This window comes from Pundamilia nyererei, unplaced genomic scaffold (assembly GCF_000239375.1).
Source record: "Pundamilia nyererei isolate P.nyererei 1_Seehausen unplaced genomic scaffold, PunNye1.0 scaffold00328, whole genome shotgun sequence".
In the NCBI taxonomy this organism is placed as follows: domain Eukaryota; kingdom Metazoa; phylum Chordata; class Actinopteri; order Cichliformes; family Cichlidae; genus Pundamilia; species Pundamilia nyererei.
Genome location: NW_005187729.1, coordinates 121289 through 138320, shown reverse-complemented (window position 1 = coordinate 138320; position 17032 = coordinate 121289). Strand labels below are relative to the sequence as shown.

At 41.2% G+C, this 17032-nt stretch overlaps 1 protein-coding gene across 1 annotated transcript in view; it reads left to right on the top strand.

Moving 5' to 3' along the window:
• The window catches only part of cacna1ab (calcium channel, voltage-dependent, P/Q type, alpha 1A subunit, b), a 192172-nt gene that overhangs the window by 159753 nt on the left and 15387 nt on the right, over positions 1-17032 (top strand). Inside the window, exons 42-47 of the mRNA XM_013915592.1 lie at positions 2423-2519; positions 7316-7421; positions 7738-7845; positions 11270-11373; positions 14958-15079; positions 16325-16460. Coding sequence (XP_013771046.1) covers positions 2423-2519; positions 7316-7421; positions 7738-7845; positions 11270-11373; positions 14958-15079; positions 16325-16460 — 673 coding nt within the window. The remainder of the gene's footprint in view (positions 1-2422; positions 2520-7315; positions 7422-7737; positions 7846-11269; positions 11374-14957; positions 15080-16324; positions 16461-17032) is intronic.

The window sequence follows — 17032 nt, the reverse complement described above, 5'->3', positions numbered from 1 at the left end:
CCCCCCCCCGACTTACACACACAACAACAAGACAACACAAGGGAATACAGTCGGAGATCGGCAGCGTTAGGAGAATAACACCGAAAAATTTTCACAACAATGGGAAAAGTACAAGAGGAAAAAGAGAGACCTCTTCACACGCTGGGCAACCTATGGGAGGACAGCATGAGAACAGGAAACAAAAAAAACTCCTCTGCACAGAGAGCACATTAATGTCCACATCACAACATCAGAGCACATGACAAGCCACAGGGGATGGATAGGGGGATGGGGGGTGATTCGAAGGAATCACTTCCTTATTGGGTTGTCCTTGTAGCACAAAAGGTTGTTTCAGATATCATGATAAATGATTAATATAATGATTGAAAGGGTTGTTTTTTTTGAGTAGCTTCTTTTCTAAACCCTTCTTAACTTGTATGGACTTTCAAACCAGTACACGTAGTGGCTTTAAAAATTAGACACACCAAAACCAGTATTTAGCCTGTTACATTACCTTTATATAAAATGCACCCTGTACTTTTAGCACAGTAATATCGAAGTTAAACATACTTTTGCAATACTTTTCCTAAAGCTAAAAGGACTAGCTACTATTAACTATTTTCATAAGACAACAAATCAGCTATCAAACGACCTCCTATAGTTCTTTAAGTATAATTTTCATGTAAAATCAATCTGCAGGAGTTGGGTAACTGTTATCTGAAGTACTGTCATGAGATGGCCAAACTTGCTCTGTTTGTGGCTCTGGTGTGTGGGGGACAAAAAAGAAAGGGGCAGGGTGTGTGTGTGGTTTGGGGCGAGGACTCTTGACATTAAAAATAGTCTTGTGTCCACCAGGTACCTCTTAGTAACTGCTTGTGTCGGCAGAGGTTCGTGGGAAGATTTGTTAGTCATACCGTTTACATTTGCTTTTTGAAGCTACTGCTAAGTAGCCAGTTGAAGTCAACTTACAATTTATTTTTAATTCACATTGTAGTATTTAACAGTTAAAAAACCCAAACAATCTGCATCGGGCTGCAGATATGTGTGTTCACAATGTTACACCTTTCCATTTGTTAAGTTGTTCTTGTCCTCTATTGACTTAGTTATATTTGAGTTGTGAGACGTCTAATATGTCTGTAGTATGAGACCTGTTGTATACAGGGTGTATCGGAAGAACCACCCAATTTCAAAAGGCTATATTTGTTTAAGTAATAGACATAGAACTTTGTAGTAAAGTTTTAAATACATGGCTGAATAAAAAGCTTTACTTACGATGTTCACAAGTGCTCGATGTGTCTCCCTCCGGATGCATAACATACATCCATATGATAATCAAACTCATCCTATACTTTTGCGAGCATGTCTGGAGGCATGGCAGCCTCTAGCAATTACGCAAAGCTCTCAAATCCACTCTTTCTAACAGTACGTCTTTTGATTATTACTGCTGAACAGCTGCGAAATTGAAGTACTTTGAAACTGAATGGTTCTTTTTGAGGTGCTTTGTACCCTTCAGTAGATATTCCACTTCATTCAACCTAAACTAATAGGTACAAGCTATCTGGACAGGCTAATTCAGTTGCATTTTATTGTATTATAAACAACTAATGGTTCTCAAACAACCAAAACTTTTTGAATACCTTCTACTCAGCTGCTACCCTTGTTGTAAATGTGTCGTGACCTTTCCCATCTTGAGGGAGGGCTCCCCTGAACATCTAAAGGCACAGCTGTGAGTGGAGGTTCCTGGTGGAGACTAAGCCTCAATAATGGACTGCATTGACTTGTCACTGTGACTCACTCCGATCTCTGCAGCGGTGCTTTCTTTGCCTGCTAGAAGCCCCGCTGCCAGTTCTATCCGAGCGGCGAAAGAGGGCACCGACTTTTAACGAAATAAAATACCCACTCAAATCCCCTTTTCGACTCGCATAGAACGGTATCTTAATAGCAAGTAACTAAACTAAATAACACCTCCTCCAACCCTCCCCTTCCCTAACCTTTCTCCCTGCCTTCCTCCCTTCCCTCCTCTTCTCTCCACTAACGTTACAATATATCAAACTAGAAGCCACGTAACACACCCCCTCTTTCTCTCTCGTTCTCTTTCCTTCTCTTTTTCTCTCACCACAGCAACCACATATCCACAGTGATCAAAACAATAACCTCTGTGTATTTGTTTCCCCCCCTCTTCCTTTCCTTTGTCGGTTTCTTTTTATTTCTCCTCATGTCTCCCCCGAACACACCTCTGTCTGTCTGTCTCCGTCCTTCCCTCTTAATCCTCCTCTTCCTCCCTCCCCCCATTGTTTTTCTTTCTTACGTTTTTACGTCGTCCGTCTTTGTTTTGTCTGGTGTGGGTGTGTTGGCGTATGGGGTGTTGGATGCATGTGCATATATGGTGCACGTGTGTGTGTTTGTGTGTGCGTGTGTGTATGTGTGTTCGTGGCCACTCCAGCGGCCGGATCAGTTACACAGACATGTATCAGATGCTAAGACACATGTGTCCGCCGCTAGGCCTCGGGAAGAGGTGTCCCGCCCGGGTCGCCTATAAGGTAGACTCGCCCCCCACCTTACCCCTCCACCCCCCCTCAGCCACCACCCTCACCTCCTCCTCTCCCTCCCCTCTCCCATCATTCATTTCTTCCTCCTTTTCCCCATCCATAAAGTCTCCGTTCTTCAGCCTCCCCATCGCTGGGGAAGAGAACCTCTTCTCTTTCATTTGCTCAAGCCTCCCTGTCCCTTTTCCTCCTCCTCCTTCTTACCCACTCTCCTCCACCTCCCTCCCTTCTTCCCTCCCTCCTCCCAGCGGTGTTCTCCTCATTGTCTGTTAGTGGTGGTTGTGGTGGTGGTGAGCGCTGTCCTCTCTTCTTTCTCTCCGACCGCGGGGATGGAGGGATGGGCTTTTGTCGTGAAGTGCAGTGATAGTGGATTGGTAGTCAGTCCTCTTTCTTTGATTTCCTCCCGTCAAGCCACAGGAGTAAGGGAACGGAGGAGGCTTTGCCAGTCCTTCTGCAACCTGCACGGACGCAAGCAAAACACAGTTAAAGCACAGGTGTAACTTAGAAAGTAAGAAAACTTTCAGACGTCCATGTGTTTTTAGATTGGTGTAAGTAAGTCCACTAAATATTAATGACTACTTTCAGTTTTCATTTATTTATAGCCTATTTTGTTCTGAAATATTCAAACTTAAGAAAAAAATTGTTTTAAAATATATACATCTACTTAATCTACATTTATTCATTATTTATTGCAGGTTTGCATTTTAAAATTATGTCCTATAAAATGCTTATAGAAATTTTTAGTGCAGTGAAATCATGCTTGAAAAATTGTGAAAAATACATAATTTCCACACGCCATTGATTTATTTCAGGAAACATATACAAGCAACACTTAAATTGAGATAATTTTATTAAGGGTTTTGTTCACGCAGTGCAATATTTGCTTACGATGCGGGTACAGAAGGACCGGCAGTGGTTTCTGTCTTCAAACCTCTGTGCCTCTTATTCCTGTGGATGGCTCTATTATTCTGTGTATTATATACACGCACACACACATTACCATACACATATACAATGCTTATACAAACATGTTCTGGCCCTTGTAGTTTTTTTCCTCATTTTTCAAGATGATTTTTTGACATTCAAGCATCTCTGGCTTCTTTGTTCCTCAGACCACCAGTGTAGAGATTTGGATTGAGCATTTCAGCATTCACTGTCTCTTCGTCTTATTGTCTACTCTCTCTTTACACCTCAGCTGAGTCCTTCTCAACCTGTCCTTCTTCTTATTGCCATCCAGATTCACTAAAACACTGTTGACAAGATGGTTTGGTGCTTTTTGTGCTTCAACCAGGAGGGAAGTGATTTCTCTGATTATTTATTTTTTTAAATGACATCTAATTAAGCTTTTTTTTTTTATTAAAATCAGGAAATATGTTACTTACACCTAGAAATTCAGCAGCAGCTCAAAGGGTTTTGTGGTTCACTTTTCACAGAAAATTCATGTCAATTTTTTATTCAGTTTTATTCAATTTATTTGTCGTGAGGACTGAGAAGAAGGGAGACGAAACAAAGCTACTCACAAGTGAGTAGGTTGTAAAATACACTACTGGAAAATTATTAATAATGACTGTGTTCCCTTTTTGGTGAACCACACTATAGTTATTGAAATGTTATACTCTTTAAAAATAGTAATATTTATGGTCACGGTCTTCTTCGTAGGATTGACATGAAAGGATCTAATCTCTAACATGCGATGGTGTTGGTTGAAAAAAGAAATTAGAAACATGCTGCTTACCTGAAGCAGGAGCTCAGAAATAGTAGCTCAGAAAGTTGGGAATCGATAGCTACAGTGTATCCAGAAAGTACTGACAGTACTTCACTATTTCCAGCTTTTATAATGTTACAACTTTATTCCAAAATGGTTTAAATGTCTTTTATTACCTCAAAATTCTACTTTACTTTGATTTTTTGCAAAGTTATTACAAATATGTTAATTATTTGAAGAATTAAAAAAAAGTCCCTTAAAATTATTTCCCAAGAAACAACAGTCACTAATTCACGCAAATACTTAATGAATTGGCCAGCTCTGTTTAGCCAGCACCAAATTAGATCTGCCTGCTCCTGTAATGAGCTACACCTGATATGACTCCTAAAGTCAATTATCTGTACGTGCAGTCGATCCACTTATCTCCAAATATCTGTGTGTACAGTAGCCTCCCATTTATTATATGTGGTGAGTGAAAAGCAGTAATTTTAACAATTATTAGAAAATCTCCAGTGTTACTCATTTCTGTTGAATCTGGATGTCAGTAATCTTTGTACTATCCATTTGCCTCTCTCATTCTTCCTTTTCCTCTGTTTTCCTCTTCTCTCCACTGACCTTCTGCCTGCCAGCCATCCTTTCCCTCACATTCTTCTACATCCACTTGTCTGTCACCAATTAGGAGCCATCTTCACTCCTTCATTACATCCCTCTGTCAAGCCCACTCTGTCTCCACTTTACCTCTCCTTCCTGTTCTTTCTCTTGGTTTCCTCTCCAGTATGTCAAACTGTCTTGGCACTAGCACCCATCACATACTTCAGCCATCAGAACCTTCCAGTATTCATTTACACAAATCCGACAAAAAGAAGTCAATTAAAGAACCTTGTGATATGAGAAACAGTTAATGAATAAAGAGGGGAAGGTTTACATTGCCCTTAATATTTAGGCAAAGTTCTTGATCTTCACTTTAGTGGACACAAAGCCCTTTACTCAAAGTAAAAAAAGAAAAAGCTGTTAAATGTGTATTGCTACGACAGATTGTCTCTTTTGAACTGACCTCTGTCAGTGTTGTTTTTAGTCTTCGTCTTTATCTTTTGTCGTGTTCTGTAATTTTCAGCCTCTCTTTTCTCTTTTCTATCTACACACACACTCTCAGTTCTCCTCTCAGTTTAAATCACACTGACTCACGTTCTCTTGATTCCTCTTTTACTCTTTCAGTGTTTTCACAACCCTCCTCTCCCTGCTCATTCTCACCTTTACCTTTTTATCTGTAACTACATCTCATGACCAAGCTTAGAGTTGACTAGTTTAGCCCGACTAACTGTTATCCCTGCCATGTGTCCCCTTTGATACGCCCCGGTCCCCTTACCCTACAGCTCTATTACCACAAAGTCTGGTTGGTCCAAAACCAAAAAAATAAATAAAATAAACAGAAAAAACAGAACTTCAATCATCTGTTTTTTAAACTTCTATATGATTTTTTTCTTCTTTCAGGGAATGCCACAACTCTAATCCTCTCTAACTCTTACACCCCCTTAAGACACTGCACCCGTCTGGCATTGAGAGAGATCTTGACTTGATACGAAGTAACACCTTGCTGTCCAATTTGACTTTAGGGCAGCCATGAATGTAAAAAGTAGAAGGAGAAAACAAAAGAAGAATCCAAAAAGTGTGAAATTACCTGTCAATCAGTAGGATCAATCCGATTGGATTGAGGATACTCTCTTTGCGCGGATGCACGGCTGCTTGTATTGTAAAAGTGGGTTTTAAGGGAAGTCATGGGGAGTAGTGGGCTGGGTGGGAAGAGTTTGGGCTTAGATAGTGGGAGTGAAGTAAATGCATGTTGCATGCTGTGTCCGGGTTTGTTGGATTTTTTGATGGGGTGTTGCATGAAATCCTCTTTGTCGCATGGCTATGGGCGACATCGAGCCTGCCTGCCTGTTGCCTGTCGAGCGCTGTGGATGTTGGCCGATGCCCTCTGCCTGCTGCACACTTGGCTTTGGGCATGCCCGACACTTGCACACACTCAGGAACACAAGAGCACGTACACAACTCCACCGCCATCGTACTACCGTGCTTGCCATCGTGAGTGCCCAACGCTCATGTTCGTAGGTAAATCTGATGGATGTTAACTGGTCAAGATAGGAACGGCAAGCGACCCCAGCTGGCCTAGCTTGTTCAGTTCTATCTGCAGGTTTCTCCATTGGTTTTACCTGGTATAGACATGTAAAGACAGGGAACCTCTTTAGAGGTAGGGGGAGCTCTATAGCAGTTGCCTCAGTTAAACAAAACCACAGCAGTCTCCTGAAAAATAGCAGAATTACACCAGTGATACTGTTATTGTTCTTCAGTCAACTTATTTTGTCTCTAAAGGACTCCAATTAAGCACTCTTAATTGGAGTCTGTGCAAATAATTGTGTGTAAGTGTAGAGGGAAGGGATGATTGTTGGGGTAGGGTGGGGGGTGGGGGGGTCGGGTCTGTGTATGTGTACTGTTATATCTATCTATATGTGTGTAACAACAGAGATGTGTAAATGCACCCATGCATTCACACATTTAGGGAACATGGGCACAGGTTGGGTCGGAGGCCATTTCGGCTCCGATTGTTCTTCCTTGTGGTTCTCAGCTCTCACAGTTGCTTAGCAGCAGATGGCCCTCATTGGATATAGCTGTGCTGTTTCGTAGAGTATCACTGGAAAAAAAAGAAACAGGAGACACTGGAACTCGACTATTCAACATTCTGTCATCACGTAAATGCTCTTGCACTTGCCAATGCAAAAAATTAGCAAAGCTGTGCAACAGACTTAACCCACGAATTCTCAAGAGTCACTCTATATGGCACACGTTTATCAGAGGATTCACTGACTCTACACCCAGGCATCTGTGCCTTAATTCTAATCTCTCTCAGGGAATATTGACTAAAACCTGGGCAAATCCGGTCCAGCTGGAATTGGCTGTAGTCTATGGAGCTCTCTCAACCCTGCCCCCAACCCCTCATCCCCTCCCCTTCCTGGAGGTTCAGGCACACCACAGTTCAGCAGGGACACATCCCTTTCTCATCCTCTCATCCCTGACTGGCTTTCCACAGAGGCTGCTGCGCATGGATCTACCGGTTGCTGATGACAGCACGGTGCATTTTAACTCCACGCTCATGGCTCTGATAAGGACAGCACTGGACATAAAGATTGCTAAGGGTATGGTATGAAGTACTGTGACACTTTGAGTCTCTTTCTTCACAGTTTCTGTCTCTTTCTCTTGAGAAGTATGTTTTAGATTATTGTAGCAAATATGACAAAATGCTAACAAATCACTTTTTTGTTTTTGGGTGAATGTTTGGATGCCTGAATGGATAAATATATTTCTTTTTGGATTTCATGCCATTGTGCCTCTCTTTTGGTCGGTACCTTGCTCTTTTTGTGTCTGGGGGCTCTTCACGTGTGGTCGGACGTCTCCATGTGTCTACAAATGTTCAATGTGTGTGCATGGACGCTTTTGGTACATGCTACCCAGGTGGTGCAGATAAGCACCAGATGGATGCAGAGCTTAGAAAGGAGATGATGGCTATCTGGCCCAACCTATCGCAGAAGACACTGGACTTGCTGGTTACCCCTCACAAGGGTAAGTTGTAGGAAAACAGCACAAAGTGGTGTGTGTGTGTCCGATCACCAACTCACCAAGAGGAAAGCTTCTACCAGCCAGTGTCATTCACTGCTTTGCATCTCCTGATCGGGGAACAACAACAAAAAACACACACATTAACAGTACTTACACACATGCATAGATTTACAAATGTAAATTCTTTGCAAATGTTGCTCCAATACTTTGGGCCAGAGCAAAATAGTACATGCATAAAGCCAGACTAATATCATCAATTGGGCGGTAAATTTAGATGGATGATGCCTCTTTGTCACACCGTGTCATTTGTGTTCAAGGTCAGTTATTTAATGAATCCAAATCCAGTTAACTTTACACTTTAGAAGTTTTCAAGGTTACTTCAAAGCCTTCACTGTACATGAGGTTGGGTCAAAATTTAGCACTTAATCAAGTTGAATAATTTTAACTCCAGGTCCAGGAGAGAATAATTTGTGGCACTAAATCATTTGGTAACTGGGAAGTTTTACTTGTTTTCTGATCATTCACTGGGGAAAACTTCAAAATTGGGCATTTTGGATAAACTTGGTTAAAATGTTAACACAAAAGGTCTCCTTTTTACCTCCTTGTAGGATTCTGTGTACATTTTCTACAGGACGACCAAAGTAAAAGTGTTGGACTATAATGACTAGCTCCAAAAAATTAGTATGTCGTCATCAACAACACCTCATACTAGCTGTCAAGCATGGTGGTGGAGTGATGATTTGGGATTGTTTTACAGCAATGGGACCTGGGCACCTTGCACTCATTCAGTCCACCATGAACTCATTCAAATGTGAGGCTGTGTCTCCCACAGCTAAAGCTTGGCCCAACATACAGCAGGTCAGTGATTCCAAGCACAGAAACAAATCTACAATAGAAAAAGAAAAAGATCAAGGTGCTGCAATGAAGTCCAGACTGCAACCTGATTAAAATGCTGTGGAGAGTTAAATGAATGCCTGCAGACTTCAGTGAACAAAAGCAACAGTGGGCCAAAATTCCTCCAGAACAATGTGAAAAACTGATTACTTGTACTTCGTCCTTGTGTTTTGGTATCAGGCTCAGCTTCTAGCTGTAACTCCTGTGTCACTGTAATCTGCTAATATAGCTTATGGCTCTGAAATGGAAGAGCATCATTAGTGCTCACATGTTCCATAATATAGTCTGGGCATATCACATTGATCAGATAAATTTAGTCCTGAAGATGGCTTTTGTTGTGAGTTGAATACGCAGAGGTTATCTCATAAAGACACAAGGGCTCAAATTCAGCAAACTAAGGGACCAACGTTTTGACTCACCCTCATGTAGTTGAAAAAGTGTTTATAGTAAAGTAAAATTTGATATGCCTTCACTAACTATACTTAAGTGATTGTACATAAAAAAGGTGGGAACTTTATTCAGCTTTCATTGATTTTAAATGGGATTACCCTTCAGATAACATGTACAGATACAGCATACCATACTTAGATTCACATGGGCACACAGACACATCACATAAGAGTAGAAACAGCAGGACACAAACCCACACCATGAAACTATCCACCCATTCAGTCATTCCTGTTATCAGGAGGTGCCTACTATAGAAGATCCTCTATAGAAGTCTTTTCACTACAGGAAGACTTTAGGATTAAACCTTTATACAAATGTAATGAATGTAAAGCCTGATTGGTTAAAAATAAGTTTATGAAAATGCATATAGTGCATGTTTACTTCTTAGTACTTGCATGGAATTGATTGAGATATAAGATATGTGTGGTCATATCTTATCACACATTAATATCAGTTTTAATGCTCGAAGACTTTTAGCCACGCCACTTTGAAAAGGGCGCCACAAGTATGCGGTGTAATCTAGTAATTCACATTGTTCACAGACAGTCGAAACAAAGCTCAATATTTTTCTGATTTTAAGTATTTATGTGTTTCACCCAAACTCTGGGGATATGTATCCGGAGTTTTTGGAAAAAAATTGAGCTCCTTTTTTTCTCAGGGATCACTTGGCTGTGGTGTCCACGTTTCTTAATGAGGTGGCTGCCTAGTCCTAAGCCTTCATATTAATCTATAAGGAATTTCTTTTCCTTGTATGATAAGATGATAGCGAAATAATAAGAGCATGTCCTTTGAAAAGATATAAGAACAGCATCTGCCTGTGAAAAGACTACCAGCTTTGTTACTGTACTGTGTTGTGATATCGTATATGCCTGTAGTACACCAGCAAGTGAGCTTAACCTTGTTTCAGTTAAGGCTTCATTCGGGAATGTTTGCACAGTGGTTACTGATATTCTTCAAAAAAACAAAAAAAATTATTCGTTTGTTGAATGTTAAGTATTTTGATGAAGTAATACAGGTTCTTATTTGCCCTTAGAAAGTGCAATATAATTTTTTTTAAACATGACAAGCTACAGTGTTCATGAGCAAGAAATAATTTAAGAACTGCCAGAAATGCTCCTTTAACATTTAAAGGTATTTGCTATGTGAACTTTCAGACTGTGTGCTTGCTCATAAATTTCTCCCAAGAATTCATTTGTTTTCATATTTGCCGGGATGGCTTTGTTCTGGGATCCTCCCACCCTGTAAAACGCATATGTGGAAATCCTAAGGTGGGAAGAACGCCAGTAAAATCGAGAGCAGACATCATTGATAACAAACATGACATTGATTAAGTCATAATGGAATGAAATGTAGAAGCTGGTGTGGAGGTGGGTTGCAAATCGGCTTGCAGTGGCAGCAGTAACTGTGTGCAGACTGAAGCAGTTTAAATAGATTTGGTCCCTATTCTCCCAAAAAGAGCTCAAACTGTCCCACTGACATTCTGAAATGTATGAAAGCGGTCATGATACAACTCTTGGCTCAAACCATGAAATTGTCCCTGCTGCTGCCTTCTTGAGAAAAACGTCATCGCTCGATGATACGGGGACGTGCCCATCAGTCTAGAACAGGGTAAATCTGGGCTCATCAGACCACATTACCTTCTTTTATTGGTCCAGAGTCAAGTGTTTATGCTTCCTAGCAAAACCCAAAGCTTTCCAGTTGCTTAAATGGTTGGTAAACTTTTAATGTATTTAATTTATATATTTGATTTATTTATCCACATACCAAAACTGCTGAAACTAAAGTTTTTCTTTGCTCAGAAGTATCAGTAACCTCTGATCAAATATTCTCGGCATGTACCTCTGTCAGCTAAAGCTAGGAGCTCCTCAGCTCAGAAAAAGCAAATGCTGAGTATTTTGTTGACGTTACAGTTTTATTTATTTGTTAATGCTAAGCTAGGATGTCCAGCTGCTGGTGGATTATGCATGTTGTGTATTTCTCTGTCAGTGTTTGTGTCTTGTCCCCCACTCCCATCCCTCCCCCATGGCTCAGGGTCCCATCACACTCGGGTCTAATCTTGCAGGGTAACTTGTCATTTTCTCAGCAGCCACAGACTTGACGGTGGGCAAAATCTACGCTGCCATGATGATCATGGAGTACTACCGGCAGAGCAAGACGAAAAAGCTGCAGGCCCTGCGAGAGGAACAGGTAGACTCCAAGCCAGAGAAATATTCCAAATACCGAAAGACTTTTTTCTTTTTGTGTTCCTCCTCCTGGTCGTCTCTTGTTTGCCGTTCTTCTGCCAGATATGGATTTAAAAGAATAAGAAACATGTCTTATACATTTAAATCCTGTGCTGACTCCCAGCTACACTTCTGAGCACAGCTTACCTCCCTCTTGCACTGTACCGTCTCTTTAGCATGCTTCTAAAAATCTGCATACTTTTTCTAGTACCTTCTTGCTTTCTTGGCTAACCAAGAGATCAAGAAGCCTATTATTTTACAAAGCTTGCTAAAAGGGTTATTTTATATAATCTTTTACAGACAGTTAGCAACTTGACCCTCCCCCACACTTTCACTTGTTTTGTTTGTTTTGTATCATGGATAATTTGAGCATGGTAAGGAGGATAAAGCATAACCAAAGGTTAAACTAAGGGTTTTGTTGCTTGTAATCTTCTGAACAGTGATGATGATGATGATGATGATACCACATGGCCTTACCTTTGTTCCTTGTCAGTGCTCGTCCCCTTGTGTCAATGAATGCCTTTAAGATGCACTCGCTTGTGTGGAAACATCTCTCCACTTGTGCAATCGCTCCTAGATTTGCCCATGAAATGGTGTCAGGCTCATTCTTACTGACTCAGATGCATGTCTTGTCTCCAGATTTCCATTTTGTTGAATGAAGGAGTGCATTGGTGAATGGAGAGTATGTTGTTCCTTTCTCTTACCAACACTACATCATGTCAAAAACAGCGTGTGTCCTGAATGCAGGCTATCCCATCGGACTGAACGGACAGTTCGACACCAGCTCTCTCAACATCAGCAGTGCACGATGACTTTAACCATCTCGTCATCTCTACTTTATCTCGCCACTGCTTTCCTCTTTTCTGCTGCAGTCTTTGTTTTCATATTACCGTGCTGCTTTGAAGGAAGAATCCACCCACAATCTTCACGTGTATATTTAGAGAAGGCTTTTTTTTTTCTGTAGCATCAGGTTTGGATACCCAGTAGGGTTGGGCATTTGGTTTCACTTTTCAGTCATCCTATCATCCCCCTGCGGCATTACCCATAGCATTGCCACTGGGATCCTGCCGTTAAAGTAACACTATCCACCCTCTGTAATGTGCAATGTGTGGCCAATGCACACACAATAAAGGCACACAAGTGAAAAAGAAACACACGTGCCAGAAGTTAATTTTTCACATCCAGCATGATGGAACATTTTCGCATTTACATAGAACGCTGATTTCTTCAGCAAACAGTAATTAGTGAACAGAACTGCCTGGATGTGGCTTTTCAGATTTAAGTGCTCCCTAGTGAAAGCTGCTTTCCTTAGTTTCTGAGCCAACAAGCCCACTTTTGGTTAACCCTCTAAGGCAGAGGTATAGAACTCCAGGCCTCTAGAGCTGGTGTTCTGCAGGTTTTAGACGTGTCCTTGATCCAACACAGCTGATTTAAATGGCTAAATTATCTCCTCAACTTGTCTTGAAGTTCTCCAGAGGCTGGTAATGAACTAATCATTTGATTCAGGTGTTTTGACCCAGACTGAGATGTAAAACCTGCAGGACACCCGCTCTCGAGGCCTGGAGTTCCCTACCTCTGCTCTAAGGTCTAGCAGCACTGTACAATGAAAATGTGTGATCTTTGGGCTTTTGCAAAATGTTCTCCAAAGTCTTGAGGGGTTTTTTCTTCAAAACATATGGTTAATGGTTAAGGTTACTTAACGTCAGTGATATCTTTGACCTCATCTAGATGCTGTACCTGTCGATCTATGTTCCCACCCTCACTTATGGCCACAAGCTGTGGTTAGTGACCCTGAAGAATGAGGTTGCACACACAGGCAGAGTACAGGTGCTGCTCCTCCACATTGAAAGGAGGCAGTTGAGGCAGAATGCTTCCTGATGGGTCCTCAGTGAGGCGTTCGGGTCGTGACGGCTTCCTGTTGTTGCTCAGACCCCAAATCAGAAAGAGAAAATAAGTAAAATTGACAAATATTTATTTTAGACCTAAAATGACTAATAAAAGAAGCTAAGGGTGGCTCCTTTCTTTAACAACTCATCTGTTTACCTCTTTGCCTCCATTCATTCCTGCTGTGCACATGTCAAGTGTGAAATGTCTTAGTCATTGTTTGTTATCGTTGTCTGTCAGTATTTTGTTGTTTTGTCTTTGTTGGCTACTTTGTTTCCTTGCCATGGATGTTGTCTGATGTCCCTTGTGCCCATCCTCCATGCCATCTGTGTCCTTCTGTCTTCTATTTATCCTTCCAGGAAGCTAGAGACTTTGACCTGTCAAGCTCTCCCTATTTGGTCAATCCAGGTTGATTGCCACCACGTTTCTCTAACCGAGACCCATTCTCTTCAGCCTGTGTTTCTTTGAATCTGCCTGCTCCCTTCTCTGTCTGCGGGGACGTTGAGGGAAGATTCCTGAGACCAGTGTCTCCCTGTGTAATCATTCTGTCATGGAAGCATTCATTCATACACACACAACTGCAGAAACATACTCAGTTGGAGCCAGAGGTGTTCAGTGTTTCTCTGTTTGTCATTATCCTATCCATCTAAACATTTCTACCATGAGTTTTGTCAGGATCCATCAGTGGCTCTGGTGCTAGAACAAAACTGTTCAGAGACAAACTTAAACAGTTTTTCTCCTTGACACTGGAAAAGACAGTTGGACAGGATCAAAAAACGTATGGCTTTTTTTTAAAGTGATATCTTTGTGACTTCATTCGTGAGAACAAACAGAAGTCATATCGGTTGTCTCTGTGTCTGACACAATCAGTATGACGTGTGTCCTGTGGCGAGCTTAGATAATGTCAGCATTTTTAAGCAGCTAACCAAAGCTGGCCATTATTAATGGTGCACATTGTAGCCGGACTTCCTGTCCAACAGATCAGCCTGATGTGTCTGAAGAGGTTTGAATTTGTTTCTGAGCAGCTCTTCAGTCATTTATCCTCCGGCCTTTAGCTTCCAGACCATGGAGGGACATGACATGGGCTCTCGCAGTCATGAACCATCAACGCTAAGCCACTCCAGAGAGGACTCTGTTGAAACAGGATCTCCTGAGAGTAAAACGGCTTGACCTTTGACCTGTCTGATGGAAGCAGAAGTTGCTTTTTAATACTGCTGGTTTAGGATCAGATTACTACTTCTCTTGAAATGGCATGTTACTCAAAACAACTTGGCAGATCAGTATATGATTTTTGAGTAAAATGTCTCTATATAGATATACTTTGTGAGTATGAGAACCTGGTCCAAGACCTGAGATTTAAGAGCAATCTTACCTCAAGGTAAAAGCTCCCCTCTGACACAGATCTGAGATCAGTTTTGCTACCCTGAATCTCTACCCAACATATCAGAGTTAACAGTGTCCCTTTAACACTTTCTGGGTAGCAAGCAGACTCCAGATCAAGTAGTCTTTGGGGAAACTTTACCTTGGATACCCACAGCCATGTGCTTGCTGATGGCGCCCCCGTGTGGGTGCATGCTGCGAGTGCATCCTGTGTTTGTGTCCTGTGTCTGCCCCCCTGAGTGTGCCTGATGCAAGCCTGCAGGCCATGTCGTGTATCTCACACAGAACCGAACGCCATTAATGTTTCAGCGCATGGAGCCGCCCTCTGAGGGAGGCGGCACGGACGGCCAGGGAGGCCAGGGCCAGAACGGCCTCTCCAGCACGCAGCTAGACAACATCAACAGCATGTGAGTAGAAAACGGGGGAAGCCCCTACACACTGCAATGAGGCGCTTCAGACAGAAACGTCCAGTACAAATACATTAAGCATACAGTCGCATCCACACTGTAGATCAATTCAAAAAATCTGTTTGTTTGTTTTTTATTTTCCCCCCTTTTGTGCCAGTTCCATTCCAGCTAATGCCTTTAACACTGATTGTGAGCTATAGTGAGCTGAAAGGAAAGGTTTGAAAGTAAAAACAAGCAAAATGTGCTTCTTCTTTTTTTTTTTTGACCAGACCTTTTACAGCTGTTTATGCCTTATTACAGTTTTTGTACATTTTTCACTATAATATTTTAGGAGCCATATTTAGAATATAAGGCATCATGTGACTTCTTGAAGGTTATCAAAACTCTTATTTAGTTTGGTCTCCTTATTTAAACTTTGAAAGATATTGATTATAAAACATGCCACAGTTAGGATGCTTCAAAGTTTGCTGGAATTCTGATAACTTTATCATTATTCTCTTATTAAAGACTTATTAAAGTCTTTGCAGAGAAAGATGGTGCCACTAGCTCGCACCAGCTCATCCACAGCACCTCAGCTGAATCTCATGCTTCTCTTTTTTTAAATCATATCATCACATCAAACAAAATAATATACTGATGTTTTACTGTGATTGAGAAGTTTGAGGTAAAGAAACCCTAATCCTTAAAACAAACCTCTGACAAATATACACTGTGATCTCTGTAACATAGTTATTTTTCAGTTAATTATGATATTAGTTTTTCCTCAAGTGTAGATTAAAATGTAATTTTGTTTTCATTTTCATTTCCAAACCTTTGATTTTAAATGTAGTGTAAACATAAATCAGATCAGATACAGAAAAAGTACAAGTGCTGTTTATCAAGACATGAGTATAAGGTCTTGATGCCAGGTCTCTCTTGGAAATGAGATTTTTAATCTCAATGAGATTTTTTACCTGGATAAATAAAGGATTAATAAATAAGCAACAATATGATAATTATAGTATCTGTAATCATGTTACCATGCTAAGATTAAAATTAAGCTTGAAGTACAGCTCCTGTTTAGACGGACTCTATAAATCAGTAAACAGGTCAATAGTAGCCGACATATTGATCCCACTCTAAATTAATTCCTTGGTCTTCTGCAAATTCGGTGTTGTTGCATTAAGGATTACTGAAAAATTACAGTATCCCTAGCATTCCAATAATATTCATATTTATGTTTGTGTGTGTGTGTGTGGGTGCCAGACCTCCTGAGGGTGGCATGACTGAGAGCCAGTCATGGGTGACGGCCAAAGCCCAGGAAATGTTCCAAAAGACGGGTAACTGGAGCCCGGACAGACCCTACCCCGACGACCTCCACGACAACCGTCACAACCCCCAGGTATAATGACACCGAACATGCATGTTGTCACCGTGGTAACATCAGTCTAAACCCAACCAGTCCCTGCTTCCACACTGGTCTAGTAATATCTGTGGACATAATAGAGAAGGGAAGAAACTGCAATCCCAACTCAACAACCTACTTCTGCAGGGTTTTTCAGTTTGTGTAGCTACTCAGTGACCCTACTTGCTATTACGTTTTTCTAAAGCATCTAACATGTAAAACTTCCTGCTAAATAAATACAGTTCAAAACATTTCAGAGGGTTTTTCTCCACTTCAGTGTCCGCTGCTAATTCAAAGCTGAAACGATCTTATATTAACCTGTAAAAATGTTCAGAGCTCTACATTGTAAAGTGAAAAGCGCAGCTTTCTAAAGAGAGCAGTTAAAGACAGGTAAGGTGTGTCATTAACCTCCTGGTTTCCTTTGCTCCTTGGCGAGCATTTTATTTAGAAATGTCTTTTTGTAATTATCTAAGCACTAGGGGTGCAACGATACACAAAATTCACGGTTCGGTTCGGTTCGATACTTTGGTGTCACGGTTCGATATTTTTTCGATACAAAAAAATGTTCA